Source organism: Hylaeus volcanicus, chromosome 3 (genome assembly GCF_026283585.1).
Source record: "Hylaeus volcanicus isolate JK05 chromosome 3, UHH_iyHylVolc1.0_haploid, whole genome shotgun sequence".
Lineage (NCBI taxonomy): Eukaryota > Metazoa > Arthropoda > Insecta > Hymenoptera > Colletidae > Hylaeus > Hylaeus volcanicus.
The window spans coordinates 25,169,990-25,184,073 of NC_071978.1; the positions used below are offsets into that span (position 1 = coordinate 25,169,990).

Here is a 14,084-nt window from a genome sequence, read left to right on the forward strand (position 1 = left end):
TGATTATTGTATTTGTTGGTAAATCTATTCAGTTTATAAACATCAAGACTATGCTTTTACCGACGGTTATTGATGCTTAGTTGCTTAGTACTACTCTTATGTTAAGCAGGAGTTGATCAACTTTGATCAACTTTTTGACAGTTCAGTTCGACAAAACACCGGATAATTCTTTTGAACGTAGCCTAATGCTGAGCCACAATTTTGTTCATAACATTTATTAACAATGTATTCCATTCTGTAAGATTAGTGAATTTATAATAAAGGTAAAGAATATCTGTGAAACAGTTTGTTTTCGAGCGTATGATTTTTTTGGATATATGCAAATTTTTACAAGTGCATTTTTTACATAATGACAATAAAATTATTTATCGTAATGTTAGAAATGAAAGTGATTTTTCTACACAGAAGTAATTGAACAGTAATTACTTTTTAATAGGTTAGGTGTTACTGGTCTCGCAAAATTGTGCCTGGCGGCGACCGAGACTTGGAATGATGTTAAAACAATCTACCAAAATACCAAAACTTCTTCATAATATTAGCCGCTACAATAACGATTACTTGTACATTTTTCAAGTAGGATACACGAAAAGGTGTGCCAGTACTTTGATAACATGCAACCATAATACAAAATACAGGTTACGCATTGTTACAAACTCTCAGAAGGTTTTTGGTACCAAAATAATAGGACATCCGGAGAAATGGAGCTGGATATTTATTGCAATGTCAAGGTCAATTTCTGTTCTTGCAAAAACACAGAAAGACGACTCTGGAAACCTGGTTAAAAAGCCAAAGGGTCCATTACAACAGACGATAATAGAATTAAAAGCAGAAAATTTAGGTCAATTAAAAGAGAGAAAATTAGATGTCGATCCAGTTTCTACTGCTGATGATCAGAAGAAAAAATTTAAACAACAAGAACTTACTGCAGAAGGTAAAATGAATATAAGAAATTTTTTTGTTCATAGAGATCTTTATTACCTTGATTTTTATTAATATTTATATCAAATTATTTTGTTTAGCTAAAAAGAAGATGAAAGTTGATAGAAGTACATCATCCCTAGAGCGTAACTTTATTACACCGGTTAGGGCTATGTCTGATTTTTTATTAAAGCCCTCCGATCTTGAAAATTTACCAAAGACAAAAAGAAGATCACCATATGAATTTGAACCACCAATAACTGTTTATTGGAGAAAAGATGTTGAAGCCAAGTGAGAATATATATTTTGATTAATGTGTGTTAATATTTATCCAGATTACAAAAATTTCGTATTAATATTTAGTAAACTTAATTTACTTTTAGAGCATTGGAGGTTTGGGGATCGCGAGATGCTTTAGCAAAGGAGCTACTTAAAAAAGAACTTGAACAAAAGACGTATCAACAAAGTAAGAATAATGTATCTTATTTTACTACAATATATTCATTTAAAATGTTTGAAATTGTGGTCAGAAATAACATTTTACAATACTATTTTGTTTGAAATCCCCATAAAGCATTTCTAATAGAAAGTTGATCAATTTTATAGCTCAAAAGTCTTTCTCCATCTTACAGGGGTCATTGTTACTTTTTATTATCATGACATGAATATCTTCTTCATAATCTAACTAGTATAAATATTGCAATCTACTTTTCATCGTAGATATATTTACTGTTAAACGGAGACTGAGAGATTATAGGCGAGAAATGGGCAGCAAAACGACGGAATTCATTCAAGAACAAGAAGGTCTTTTTGGAAGGTCTGGTAAAGTGGTTCTGACTGCAATTGTAATGTAAGTTTTATATTTTCTCTTGCGTTTTATGAAATTTCATTATTTAAATAATTTATTGCTTTTTTTATCCAGCAATGCTAGTAATTTCTTGTGTAAACTATGCGCTTGTATATTTACCGGCTCCCATAGCATGTTTGCAGAGTGCGTGCACTCTGCTGCAGACACTTGTAATCAATTAATATTGGCATATGGAATTTATAAATCTGTACAGGTAAAAAATATTCATATACATTCATATTACATGTGTTTAAGCAAACAAAAAATGCCTGAGCGTTTAATTTACGTAAAATATTCCAGAATCCTAACCCTGATCATCCATATGGATACACAAATATGAAGTACGTTTCTTCTTTGATATCTGGTGTTGGTATCTTCTGTGTTGGTGCTGGTTTATCAATTTATCATGGAATTCATGGCCTTTTGAACCCATCTCCGGTAGAATCGTTTTATTGGGCATATTATGTCTTAGTTGGTTCATTGGTATCCGAGGGAGCGACGCTATTAGTGGCAATTCAATCAATAAAAAAAGGAGCTGAAGAGAAGCAACGAACATTTAAAGAATATGTATTAGCAGGACAAGATCCTTCTGTAAATGTTGTGCTTTTGGAAGACTTTGCATCGGCAAGTATTCGATAAATACATAAAATCACATTTAACATGAAAAAACATTTTATTACAAATGTTTTAAACGCGATAGGTGGTCGGTATTACTACTGCGACTATCTGCATGAGTTTAACTTCATACACAGGAAATCCAATGTACGATGCTATCGGATCCATATTGGGTGGATTTCTTCTTGGTGGAGTAGCAACATTTATAATTAATACAAACACTGCAGCTTTAATTGGAAGAAGTATATCTCAAGATGATCTTGATAAGATCAACACAGAATTAGAATCAGATATAATGGTAATGTTCCCTTACTATGAATTACTATAAACATGAAAATAGAGATTTTTCTATTAATTGACTGTACATCAGGTTCGAGCAATTTATGATGTTAAAGGTATCGATATGGGGAATAACTTAGTTCGATACAAGGCCGAAATAGATTTTGATGGAAGAGAACTGGCGAGATCTTATCTGGACAAAAATGATCTCGCTTTAATGTTGAAGGTACAGTTGCCTTTGTGAAACCTTTATAAATAAGCGCATTATTATAAAAATTGTTTTATTTCTAGGAAGTAAAAGGTATGGAAAATATCGACCAGTTGGAGACATTTCTTTTAAAGCATGGTGAAGGTATCGTGGATATGGTTGGTGGAGAGATAGACAGAATGGAATTGAAATTGAAGGTAACCTACAAAGATCTCATTGCTATCCTTATTATAAGAATATAATTATTGATCACTTGACGCTTCTAATTCATAATGTTTTTTATGTTTTCATGATCCTTGTAGAAGAAACATCCAGAGATTCGACATTGTGACCTGGAGATCTTGTAAAACACTTTTGTAATGAAACACACAAACATACATGTTTTGTTGTAAATAATGTGTAATAATAATCGTGATACAATGTGGGTCGCATTATCGATATTATTTATATAGAAATAGTACGCAGTTCCACGTTAATGGACAAAAGAAAAAGAAATAAAGCGAATAAGTTCGAATTTCATGTTTCATAATTGGACACCCTGTGAAACTTATCGTACAGTGCAAGGAGTCAATTACCAAGTTCGACTACTCTTGCTTCTTTATAGTAATTTATGATAGTTTATCAATACAAAAAATAGATTATTATTTATTAAATACATACCATTCCATTTTCATACATTTGGTATTTGATGGTATATGTCATTTAAATAAATCATGCTAAATATTCGTTACTTGTATAATGGGATGCGTTCTTAAAATGTAATTATTTATGTTTGAATAGTAGTTTCATTATCAATGATAATATCAACATGTGGCGCAATCTACCACTAACGTATGAGTAAAAGCGTCAAACAATTTGGAATTGATCGGAAAGACTACCTAAATATAAACAATATGGCAGATAAAGTGGATATAATATTGTACGTAAAAAACAACATCTAATGAATCAATACTTTAACGATGCGCCGTCGCAACATTTGTATGCGTAATTAGGCGATTAGCCTTTTCAACTATACTGTTCAAATATCTCTATCTTAAAAAATGTCAACCGAAAAGGTAGGTTATGTATTAATAAACAATTTGTTGGAATCTTTGTTCATTTTTCTATCGTGTTATTAGAAAGAGTTATCATTTACAACCATTATTATTTACGCGTTTTCATCTTTACGAAATGCGTGATAAAGTAGTTTTGTTTATTTATTTTTAATATGTATTAATCTATCAAATTTTGTTATATAGATCCTTTATCAGTTATATCAACCTCACGGTACCGGTACTGTGTTTATTACTTGGCGCCCTGGTAATAGTACACATTTAGCAACTACTGGCTACGATTCCTCGGTTGCTATTTTTGATAGGCAAGGTGATTTACAAGATCGTATTCAAATTCTTGGTTTATGTACTGGTTTTGGATGGGATTCCGATGGAGACTTACTAGCTATTATATCACAAAATTCTTCTACTATCACATTATGGGATGCAACAACTGGGAAAAAATCACAAATAGATGCTGGTGTAAGAGATGGTTTGACATGTATAATGTGGGCAAAAAGAAGCTGCTTGTTAGCTGTGGGAACTCAGAAAGGAAATTTGGTACTTTACGATCATATAAATGCCAAGTATGATATTCTACTTCCTCAGTAATTAGTATAGGATATTCCCATGTATCATGATAAATAGATATACATTGATTTCTTGATTAATGAATAGGAGAATACCAATTTTGGGAAAACATAAAAAACGTATAACCTGTGGTGCTTGGTCTTATGAAGGTCTTCTTGCTTTGGCAAGCGAAGACAAAGTTTTAACTATTAGTACAAGTGATGGAGATACACATCGTGAAATACCACTTCAAGGTGATCCATCTGATATTCAGTTTAACGAAATGAAGATGGATCATAGGATCGGGGGTGAAAATACAGTATGATTTGTTATTTAAACATTGTGTACCAAACTGTTACCACACTTATTTACTTTAATTATTATTACTTTTGTATTGTCTCCTAGGTATCTCTCATTATTAGTAAAACCACTTTATTTCTATATAATATTTTGGATCCAGAGAATCCTATTGAATTAGCTTTTCAAAAACGTTATGGTCCTATTATTACTTATAAATGGTAAGGTATATTATAAATGAATTTAAATTCAATACTTAATATATCTTTTAATCATAATTTCATTGTGTTCAGGTATGGTGATGGTTATATCTTAGTTGGTTTTGAAACTGGGTATTTTACTGCAATATCCACGCATATTAAGGAGGTTGGTCAGGAACTTTTCCAAGTTAAAAATCATAAAGATTCTTTAACTGACTTAGCCATTAGTCAGGTAATTGGAAAAATTGCTACATGTGGAGATAATACTATAAAAATACATAGTCTGCAGAATTTAGAGGAAACTGAACAATTAATCACCATAAGTGGTGAAACTGGAATTACCAAAGTGGAATGGTCAACGGATGGATCAATGATAGCAGCTGTGACTTATACCGGCAACGTTTTAGTCTACTTAATACAAATTCCAAAATTATTTAGCGTTTGTGGAAATAAAATAGCTTTACTTACCAGTTTAACAGAAGTTGCAGTAAATTTCTACATGTTAGACAAGGAGAACCCAGAACCAATAACAATTAATACTATAATAGAACCATCGGTATTAGCAGTAGGTCCTATGCATGTGACAGTGGGTTTAAATAATAGGGCATTGTTTTGGGACATATCTGAAAATTCTTACAACACTACAGTGCATTTTGAACGAGATTATTTAGCAACAATAGATAGTATTCGATTGAATGAAACTTATGTCTCCGTTTTATTTGATGGAAAATTACAATTGCACTCGATTAAAGTGGACCAATTTTTAACAAAGGAAGGAAAAGATACAAAAATGTTTCCAGACTCAAATGCTTCAGATTTTAGAATAACGTGCCATGCTCTCAGCACAGATTTTTTTATCTATGCAAGTGATATGGGCCACATCATCTACTTTTGCCTAGAAGTGTTTAATCAGTGTACAGAGTATATACACAATACTGGCATAAAGGAAATCTATCTAGATGCAAATGGGACACAGTTGTGTTTTATAGATAATAAATCTGATGCTTATGTATATAGTCCTATGCAAGAGATCGTTTTACAAATTCCTGATTGTCCAGATTACATACAGGGGATAATTTGGGATCAGAATATTTTAGAACGTAATATATTCGCTGTATACAATAAAAGTATTATTGTTACGTACATATTTGTAAAATATTTTATCAAAGGTACTAAGATCGTAAAAATTAATACGACAAAACTACCATCTGAAACAGTACCGCTATTGATGTATTCCGGAGAATTAACATTAAGTTCAGTAAGTAATAAGTTGATTCAAATTACACTATCTTCGCACGAAGATATTGGAAATGTTGTGGAATCTACAAAATGTAAAGAAGTTTTGGAAAATCAACTTCTTTCTAGAAGATTTCAACAAGCATGGAACACTTGTGAGAAAATTAACGAAAAAGAATCATGGTTAAAATTAGGAGAGAGTGCAATTGTAAACTTAAATATTAATTTTGCCATTCGTGTATATCGTTATATAGAAGATGCTTCGATGGTTTGGGCATTACAAAACATAGAAAATATAGATGAATTATCATTATTATGTGGCCATGCATGTATCTTGCTTGGCGATTATAATCAGGCAGAACAATTTTTTTTGCAATCTTCAGAACCAGTGCAAGCACTATATTTAAGAAGGGATTTGATGCAGTGGGAACAAGCACTGAATTTAGCTCTAAAGCTGAAAGCTGATGAAATTCCTTACATTGCTAGAGAATATGCTCAACAATTGGAATTTACAGGTAATTATCCAAAAGCTTTAACAAACTATGAACGCGGATTAGTAGATTCTAATACTTTATCTCACACGACTATACATAATCCGCACCATCGCAATCTCTGTCTTGCTGGAATTGCGAGAATGTCTATTAGATGTGGTGATAGTAGAAGAGGCGTGAGCATAGCTATGGATAATGAAAGTTCGCGACAGTTGCGAAAAGAATGTGCCGAAATTTTAGAAACAATGAAGCAATTTAACGAAGCTGCACTATTATATGAAAAAACTGAATATTTTGACAAAGCAGCATCAGCATATATAAAATTAAAGAACTGGCAGAAAGTGGGACAACTTTTGCCGCAAATATCATCCGCCAAGATTAATATACAATACGCGAAAGCTAAAGAAGCTGAAGGCAGATATGAAGAAGCAGCTAAAGCATACGAGTCTGCAAAAGATTATGAAAATATAATTAGAATTAATTTAGAATATTTAAACAATCCCGCGCGAAGCGTAGAAGTGGTACAACAAACTAAAAGTATAGAAGGAGCTAAATTGGTTGCAAAATATTTTCAAAAAATGAATGACTATAATTCAGCGATTAAGTTTTTAATCTTATCGACTTGTCACGATGAAGCTTTTCAATTAGCTAATCAACATGGGAAAATGGAATTGTATGGAGAAATTTTGATAAATACAGTCGACGATAGCAACGCACGGAAGGAAGACTTCAGAAGTCTTGCAATGCATTTCGAATCTCAGAAGAATAATCTTTTGGCAGGAAAATATTATTTTCACGCTAAGGAATATCAGAAGGCATTGCGGCATTTATTGAAAGCTGCACAATTAATGACAGACGAAGATGAGGTCTTCACATTAGCAATCGATACAGTTGCTTCCTCAAAAGACGACAAACTTGCGAATCAGCTGATAGATTTCTTATTGGGTGGAGACGGTTTGCCAAAGGATCCGAAGTATCTATTCCGACTCTACATGGCTAGAAAACAATATAGAGAAGCTGCAAAGACAGCGGTTATAATTGCAAACGAAGAACAAACTAGTGGAAATTACAGAAATGCCCATGACGTTTTGTTTAGCATGTATCAAGAATTAAAGAGGAATAAGATCAATATACCGTTAGAGATGCAAAATAATTTAAGACTTTTGCATTCGTATATTCTCGTTCGACTTCACGTAAAAAAAAGTGATCATTTACGTGGTGCTCGTATGTTAATAAGGGTAGCCAACAATATTTCGAAATTTCCATCACGTTAGTAAAGAAAATTAAATAATTTCCAACAACATCAGAAATATTACAAGATTATTTTAATAAAAATATAATTTTAGATATCGTTCCAATATTGACTTCTACTGTAATAGAGTGTCAAAGAGCTGGATTAAAAAATGCAGCGTTTAATTTTGCTGCTATGTTAATGCGCCCAGAATACAGGAATCAAATTGATGCTAAATATAGTAAAAAAATTGAAGCGATCGTAAGAAAACCGCCAAGATCAAAAGATAATGAAATTGAAGATGAACCTTTAACACCGTGTCCTTTTTGCAAGAGTAAACTTCCTGAAACCGAGATTACCTGTGATAAGTGTAAAAATGCGATACCTTTTTGTATAGCTACAGTTAGTTCTTGCATCATTACTTCTAAGTTTATTATGAAATATAATGTATTTTTTTGTTTTAAATACGGGATTACTTTTAGGGACGACATATCGTTGAAGATGATTTTACGACGTGTCCACAATGTGATTTTCCTGCCATAAGAAGTGAATTTATACGGTATATAAACTATTTTATTTTAAACGTAAGACTATTAAATAATATATAATTGTATTATATTTTATTATATCAGGATCGTCGAGTCTGAAGGAACATGTCCAATGTGTTCGGAAAAAGTAGACGTTAACATGATTTCGTCTACACTTAACGTCCGTCCTTATCTTGATTTTCAAAATGAAAAAATGTCAGGGAAAGCTTAATCGTTTTTATTTGTATGTATATATCTTTTTCCAATTTGAACCAATATTTTCCTTTTAATTACGAGATTGTATCATATATATTCTATATGATGTAGATAAACATCATTCATTTAAAGTGCAAGATACGTAACCATTGAATTATCCTTATGAAACGATGCCGTCCTATATAAGTACAATGCAATTGAGTACAAGTAGTTTATTATACATATAGTGTTGTAGACTATCTATGAAAGTTGTGCACAAGTCGGAGTGCCCACACAAAGAAATGTAATACGTAGTTTTGTCTTCAATAAACTAGTCTCAAGCATTTATTGATTTATTCAATCATGCCACCGCTATCGGATCTATTAATCAACTTATATCATCGAACGTATTATTGGTATTACGCAGTACGCAGAAAAAGTTGTTTTGGATATCTGACATATAATTTACATTTTTACTATTAACCTTTATATTATATTAATGTGCATGTTATGTGTGAGTAGGAGCATTGTATGACAAATTCGAAATAAATCATAAATTTCTATAAATGTACAATACCGCAAAAGGTATTTGTCGCGAAATAAAAGCGACATCTAACGTAATATGCTTCAATTAAAATCGATCCATCGTGTTGTTACACTTACAGGAAGAATGACAACACGGCATGACTTTGAAAAATTGAGCCTACATAGTGACACATTGATTTTCGTGTCATAAAATATTAGCTAATCATCAGATTTCTTATAAAATCCAATGATTAAAATTTCGTTGACAATCGTGTAAAACGTTAATTATAATATCTTAACTTTATTGAAATATATTAATTTCATTTCAAAAGCAACAACATAAAAGTTAAAGTGTAATAGAAATCTATGATTTTGAATTCGTTGATTTTAATGAGACAAGTTTACATGAATGAGCCAACCCTATATTCAGATTCATGTATACCGCCCGACGGATTTTGCATATTTACGGTAACACATTAGCAATATCAACGTTACATTACAACGTAAATATTGTTTTTATTTCAATCGTAACGGTAACAATAAAGTGCGTTGAATATGTCTATAAAATTATCCATTTTTTTCAATGATTCTATTCATGCATCACGTATCTAGTCGAAGAATGTCAGATACGAATGTTTTTAGATCGCAACAATTTTTACTCCCGACGCATTGCATTAAACAAACAAAATATACGCTCCGATCTGGGTAGCAGTAGTGGGATAGTGTATCTGTGTACATCAAAATGTACAAGTTGTCCCAAAATATGAAGCACAATGCTAAAAAGCTTCGATAGATTTTCTATTGAAAAAATCAATTGGAAAATACATATACCCAAAAAAGGACTCAGCTCCAGACATTGACCTTCATATATGTGTATACACTTGTATATTGTCACAACAGAGTCTTGTATAACGACAAAAAGATGTTAGTGCCCGTCCCTCTCCTAAATGCATTTCCCACCAATCTAACCTATCTCAAAGTCAAACTCGGGTTACCAAACAATGAAATAATGCTAAAACAATGTATTATTATGATTAGATTGAATTAGGTTTAGCTCCGCGAGGAAGATATAGGTTGAGATAGATGGATTCATATTAAAATTTTTTTGATTAATTTTTTGATAGACAAAGCTAACACTTCTTGGTTGTTACTCGAGATTACGAGCTTAGTAACATGTGAAGGTCAGGCTGGTCAGGGACGTCAGGGTCATTGAAACTGATCTCTTTTTATAGATATTTATTCAAAATTTTGTTTTATATTTTTAATTAATTTTCTCCTTTTTTACTTTTATCGCACATTTTGAGGCACCCTCTATAATCTCATTGGTATAGAATCAGTAGAATTGTAGATGCCATCGTACCAGTGCGACAGAGTGCGACCAGCGCCGGTACGTCAGTAGTATGCGGTTGAGGTTGTACGTGAGTCATTTAAACGGTACATCCTGAGGTGGTTAGATAGTAGTTCGTTCTTTAACAAAATTATTTCATGGTTCTTCCTAAACGTTTAACAAAGTGTGTCAAACGGAGTTAATCAATAGTAAATAGAAGAAATTGTTTTATTCCTCGGCACGCTTGAAAATTGTTGGTCAAAATGGCGGAAAAGAATGACTTGCCGGGTTCCACCTCAACTTCGACCGGACAAGAAATTCAACAACTAATTTTAGGTTTTATTGGGGAAATCATAAAGAGCCCGTTAAATCTCATTCTAGTAGGCGTGATCGCCTTTTTGGTGTACAAAATCGTTAAAAGAAAAACTGTCGAAGAGAGTACTGTAAAGAGATTGCCGAAGTTGCGACGTGACTTTACGGTGCAAGAATTGAAAGAGTACGATGGCACAGGATCAGATGGACGAATATTGCTTGCTGTCAACGGCAACGTTTACGACTGTACTCGTGGCGCCAGATTTTATGGTCCTGGTAAGCTTTTAACATGTCTTGTGACTTTTTTACGGACGTATCTTCTTCGTCACGCACGCGATTGCACTCGTACTTACAACAACGTTCTATTACTGTTACGAGTCTCGCATCGTTTTTAATGAGCTTATGCTACCTTTAGTCGAGCATCACTTATCATCAGCTCGGGGATTATGCAAAAATAAATTTCTGATCATCACGAGATCGAGATAATGAGTTCATAAAGGTTGTGATATAACAGTATGATCAATCTGACGTTTTGTTAATTACCGAAATTCAACGATTCTTTCACGATGTTTACGCACATCGGAATGAATTTATTGAATATGTAAGGTCAGTTTTATTGTGTGTTGGATGCAATACATGATTGTGAGAAATACTGTATATTTTCAAATATATTTATTCGCTTACAATCATATTTATCAGATGTATTTAGCAATCTCTATTTTACACTTCTTGTGACTATGTATTATATTGTTACTTACTATTATATTCTAGTAAACTTTTTATTGATTCTATTTCAGGTGGTCCTTATGCAGCATTTGGTGGACGGGATGCTAGCAGAGGTTTAGCAACATTTTCATTAGAAGCACCAAAAGATGAATACGATGATTTAAGTGATTTAAACACTACAGAAATGAATTCTGTGAAAGAATGGGACGAACAATTTAAAGGTAACTTAGACTAAATAAGAAGAAGAAGAAGAAGAAATGATAAGGATTGTTATCATTATGCTTTCAATTTATTAATGTTTTCAAACGTATTTTCCATTTTAGAGAAGTATGATTATGTGGGAAAATTGTTGAAACCTGGTGAAGCACCTACCAATTATTCGGATGAAGAGGATGAGGGTAGTCAGCAAGAGACTGAATCAAAATCTGAACAGCACGAAAGTGAAGCAAAGTCTGATCAAGCAACCAAAACAAAATCTAAGAATGATTGACCATTTGATTGTGCTTCAAATGTCAAACAATTTCAAAAGGATATTACGCGCACACCATTACTAAAGAAACTTAAAATCGTGACTCATGGATATATTTCTGAACATTCTACTGGATATTTTGCTACGTAATAATGATATTAAAATAAAAAGTAAAGTGGTACCTTTTAATCAAGTTAGAAGTATGTAAATGTTCAAAACTGGTGTTATATGCAAAGACTTCTTTAAATATCCGATTTTCCAAACAATAAGGATACTTGTATGGTATAAGTTTTTATATATGTACAAAAGATTTCTTAATGCCCTTGAAAACTGGCACTAGGCTTAAGACATAACTTTTGAGCTATATTCCATTATTAAAGATCTTCGTTTATACTGTCACTCATGTTTTGCTACATAACATCGAGTACATACAATATACGTGTATTGGTATCTGTAAATTTGGATAGAATGGTGTTATGTTTTACATGCATTTGAAATTAATGCAGCACTCTGCATTATTATACTTCAATTTATATTTTCTTATGTTCTATATTTTAGGAAATTCCATTAAAAACCTATACTTACTGAAATCGTTAAATAAAGACATAGATTAAGCACGAATGTCCCAATACCGAAAATAGTCTGTTTTTTTATACAAAACTAAATTAAAATTCAATCTGAAAGTTTATAAATAGTGACAAACGTTTACTAGTCCTTTTTATATGAATAGAAATGGTGGTATATTCTGTAAAATTTCTTGTACATTTTAATGTGCTCGTGTAAATTGTTATTGTTTAAAAATGAAGATTTCTTAATAATTTCTGATATTTGTAGCGGTATTGGTAACGCTACAAATCATTTATTACCATGTGATTATTTATGAAAATTTTTGTTAATTTGTAGGGAGTAATAGAGCTTGTATTTCTTTAAATACTTGTAAACATATGTTACATAATTTTAATATGTATGTATTCTCTAAATACCTTAATTTGTGCAATTAATTCTATTTTAATAATTTAACCACAAATGATTTCTGTAATAAACTGGTATTTGTAGTTCATGTCCATTTGGATTAACTTGTTAATCTGATTTTTTTTATAAAATGTCTTTTTTAAACTGTGTTGTTAGAGAAAATAACATTAATGAATTGTATAATAAAAACTGTTTTCATTCATTTCAGAGTTACGAATTTGCGGTTAATTTATCGTAACAGCATGAAAACATTTTCAGTTTAAAATAATCAAATTGATTCTGTATCATTCCTATTAAAAAGAAATATTTATAAGCTATTTTATAATTATTTCAAATGATTAATATTTCGTATTTATCTTGCATTTCTTTTTTATAATATTTATGATTCACTCAATCTCTTTCACCAACATGATCAATGTATAAGAAGGGACCGAGTTCTTTGCAAGCATTCATATTGTCTATTTTATTAATTTTCACTCGTGAAGTAATGGAGTAAATGATATTTTTATATATTTATTACACTGATTTTATGGAAAATGCTGCTCAGATTAAACTAAAGCTAAGATCAAATACTTGACCAAACATGAAAAATTTTCATATAGTTTCAAGATATTTCACATTTATATCGTATGAGGAATATTACTTTGTTAAGGCATATCGTTGTATTTTCTTTGTTAAATGAAATGTTCCAAATTTTACATAATTGTGCGTTAATTCTTACAGATGTCGATTAGTACCAATCTTGTGTAAGATTATTTGTAAAAAGCATTATGTATTGTTATTCAATTGTACTTTCTGTTATTACACAAGAGCGAGTGGACAGTTTGTAAGGTGGAGGTTTTGGGTACTCTATTATTAGATGTTATGATACCAAAAGTTAATAGTAAATTTTGTTTATATTAAAATGTCGTTTCTTTCAAACAAGTCCTTTCACTCATTTGTACTTCATTTCTCCCACTCTTTTTACATGATATACAATATTCGCATATTTTAAGCATTGAAAACTTAGAATTAAAGAATTATCGCGTTATACGAATTCTTACGACATAATGTACATATAATTTATTCGTGTTATACGAGAATTTTCCTGGTATAACACGATGTCATA

The 14,084-nt window shown here is 31.6% G+C and overlaps 3 protein-coding genes across 5 annotated transcripts; all 3 read left to right on the plus strand.

Moving 5' to 3' along the window:
• The first annotated feature begins 43 nt into the window (after positions 1 to 43).
• On the plus strand, positions 44 to 3,361 carry LOC128873679 (proton-coupled zinc antiporter SLC30A9, mitochondrial). Its single transcript, XM_054117402.1, has 11 exons — positions 44 to 263; positions 437 to 931; positions 1,020 to 1,209; positions 1,302 to 1,384; positions 1,639 to 1,768; positions 1,841 to 1,979; positions 2,066 to 2,389; positions 2,466 to 2,678; positions 2,751 to 2,885; positions 2,951 to 3,064; positions 3,170 to 3,361. Exons 2-11 carry the CDS (start codon positions 490 to 492, stop codon positions 3,212 to 3,214), a joined length of 1,815 nt encoding a protein of 604 aa, XP_053973377.1. The 5' UTR covers positions 44 to 263; positions 437 to 489; the 3' UTR covers positions 3,215 to 3,361.
• A 247-nt stretch (positions 3,362 to 3,608) lies between these two features.
• On the plus strand, positions 3,609 to 8,991 carry LOC128873678 (WD repeat-containing protein 19). Of its 3 annotated transcripts, XM_054117401.1 has the most exons (9): positions 3,609 to 3,922; positions 4,106 to 4,485; positions 4,577 to 4,787; positions 4,874 to 4,986; positions 5,059 to 7,961; positions 8,039 to 8,325; positions 8,406 to 8,482; positions 8,556 to 8,694; positions 8,778 to 8,991. In XM_054117401.1, exons 1-8 carry the CDS (start codon positions 3,908 to 3,910, stop codon positions 8,680 to 8,682), a joined length of 4,113 nt encoding a protein of 1,370 aa, XP_053973376.1. In that variant the 5' UTR covers positions 3,609 to 3,907; the 3' UTR covers positions 8,683 to 8,694; positions 8,778 to 8,991. The 3 variants fall into 3 exon arrangements, 2 of the variants coding, with proteins under 2 accessions (XP_053973376.1, XP_053973375.1); XR_008456468.1 differs by having other exon boundaries at positions 8,039 to 8,293; positions 8,556 to 8,991; XM_054117400.1 differs by having other exon boundaries at positions 8,556 to 8,991.
• A 1,531-nt stretch (positions 8,992 to 10,522) lies between these two features.
• On the plus strand, positions 10,523 to 13,900 carry LOC128873856 (membrane-associated progesterone receptor component 1-like). The gene is made up of 3 exons (XM_054117801.1): positions 10,523 to 11,085; positions 11,607 to 11,756; positions 11,859 to 13,900. Exons 1-3 carry the CDS (start codon positions 10,761 to 10,763, stop codon positions 12,023 to 12,025), a joined length of 642 nt encoding a protein of 213 aa, XP_053973776.1. The 5' UTR covers positions 10,523 to 10,760; the 3' UTR covers positions 12,026 to 13,900.
• The last annotated feature ends 184 nt before the right edge of the window (positions 13,901 to 14,084 follow it).

Excerpts from the sequence above, each read along its gene's own strand:
- LOC128873678 (XM_054117400.1), top strand. Across the intron at positions 4,486-4,576 it reads TACGATCATATAAATGCCAA|GAGAATACCAATTTTGGGAA; the intron begins GTATGATATTCT and ends ATTAATGAATAG. Across the intron at positions 4,788-4,873 it reads GGATCGGGGGTGAAAATACA|GTATCTCTCATTATTAGTAA; the intron begins GTATGATTTGTT and ends ATTGTCTCCTAG.
- LOC128873856 (XM_054117801.1), top strand. The coding sequence starts at position 10,761 with ATGGCGGAAAAGAATGACTTGCCGGGTTCCACCTCAACTTCGACCGGA. Across the intron at positions 11,086-11,606 it reads CGCCAGATTTTATGGTCCTG|GTGGTCCTTATGCAGCATTT; the intron begins GTAAGCTTTTAA and ends ATTCTATTTCAG. Across the intron at positions 11,757-11,858 it reads ATGGGACGAACAATTTAAAG|AGAAGTATGATTATGTGGGA; the intron begins GTAACTTAGACT and ends TTTCCATTTTAG.
- LOC128873679 (XM_054117402.1), top strand. The coding sequence starts at position 490 with ATGATGTTAAAACAATCTACCAAAATACCAAAACTTCTTCATAATATT. Across the intron at positions 1,210-1,301 it reads AGAAAAGATGTTGAAGCCAA|AGCATTGGAGGTTTGGGGAT; the intron begins GTGAGAATATAT and ends ATTTACTTTTAG. Across the intron at positions 1,385-1,638 it reads ACAAAAGACGTATCAACAAA|ATATATTTACTGTTAAACGG; the intron begins GTAAGAATAATG and ends TTTTCATCGTAG.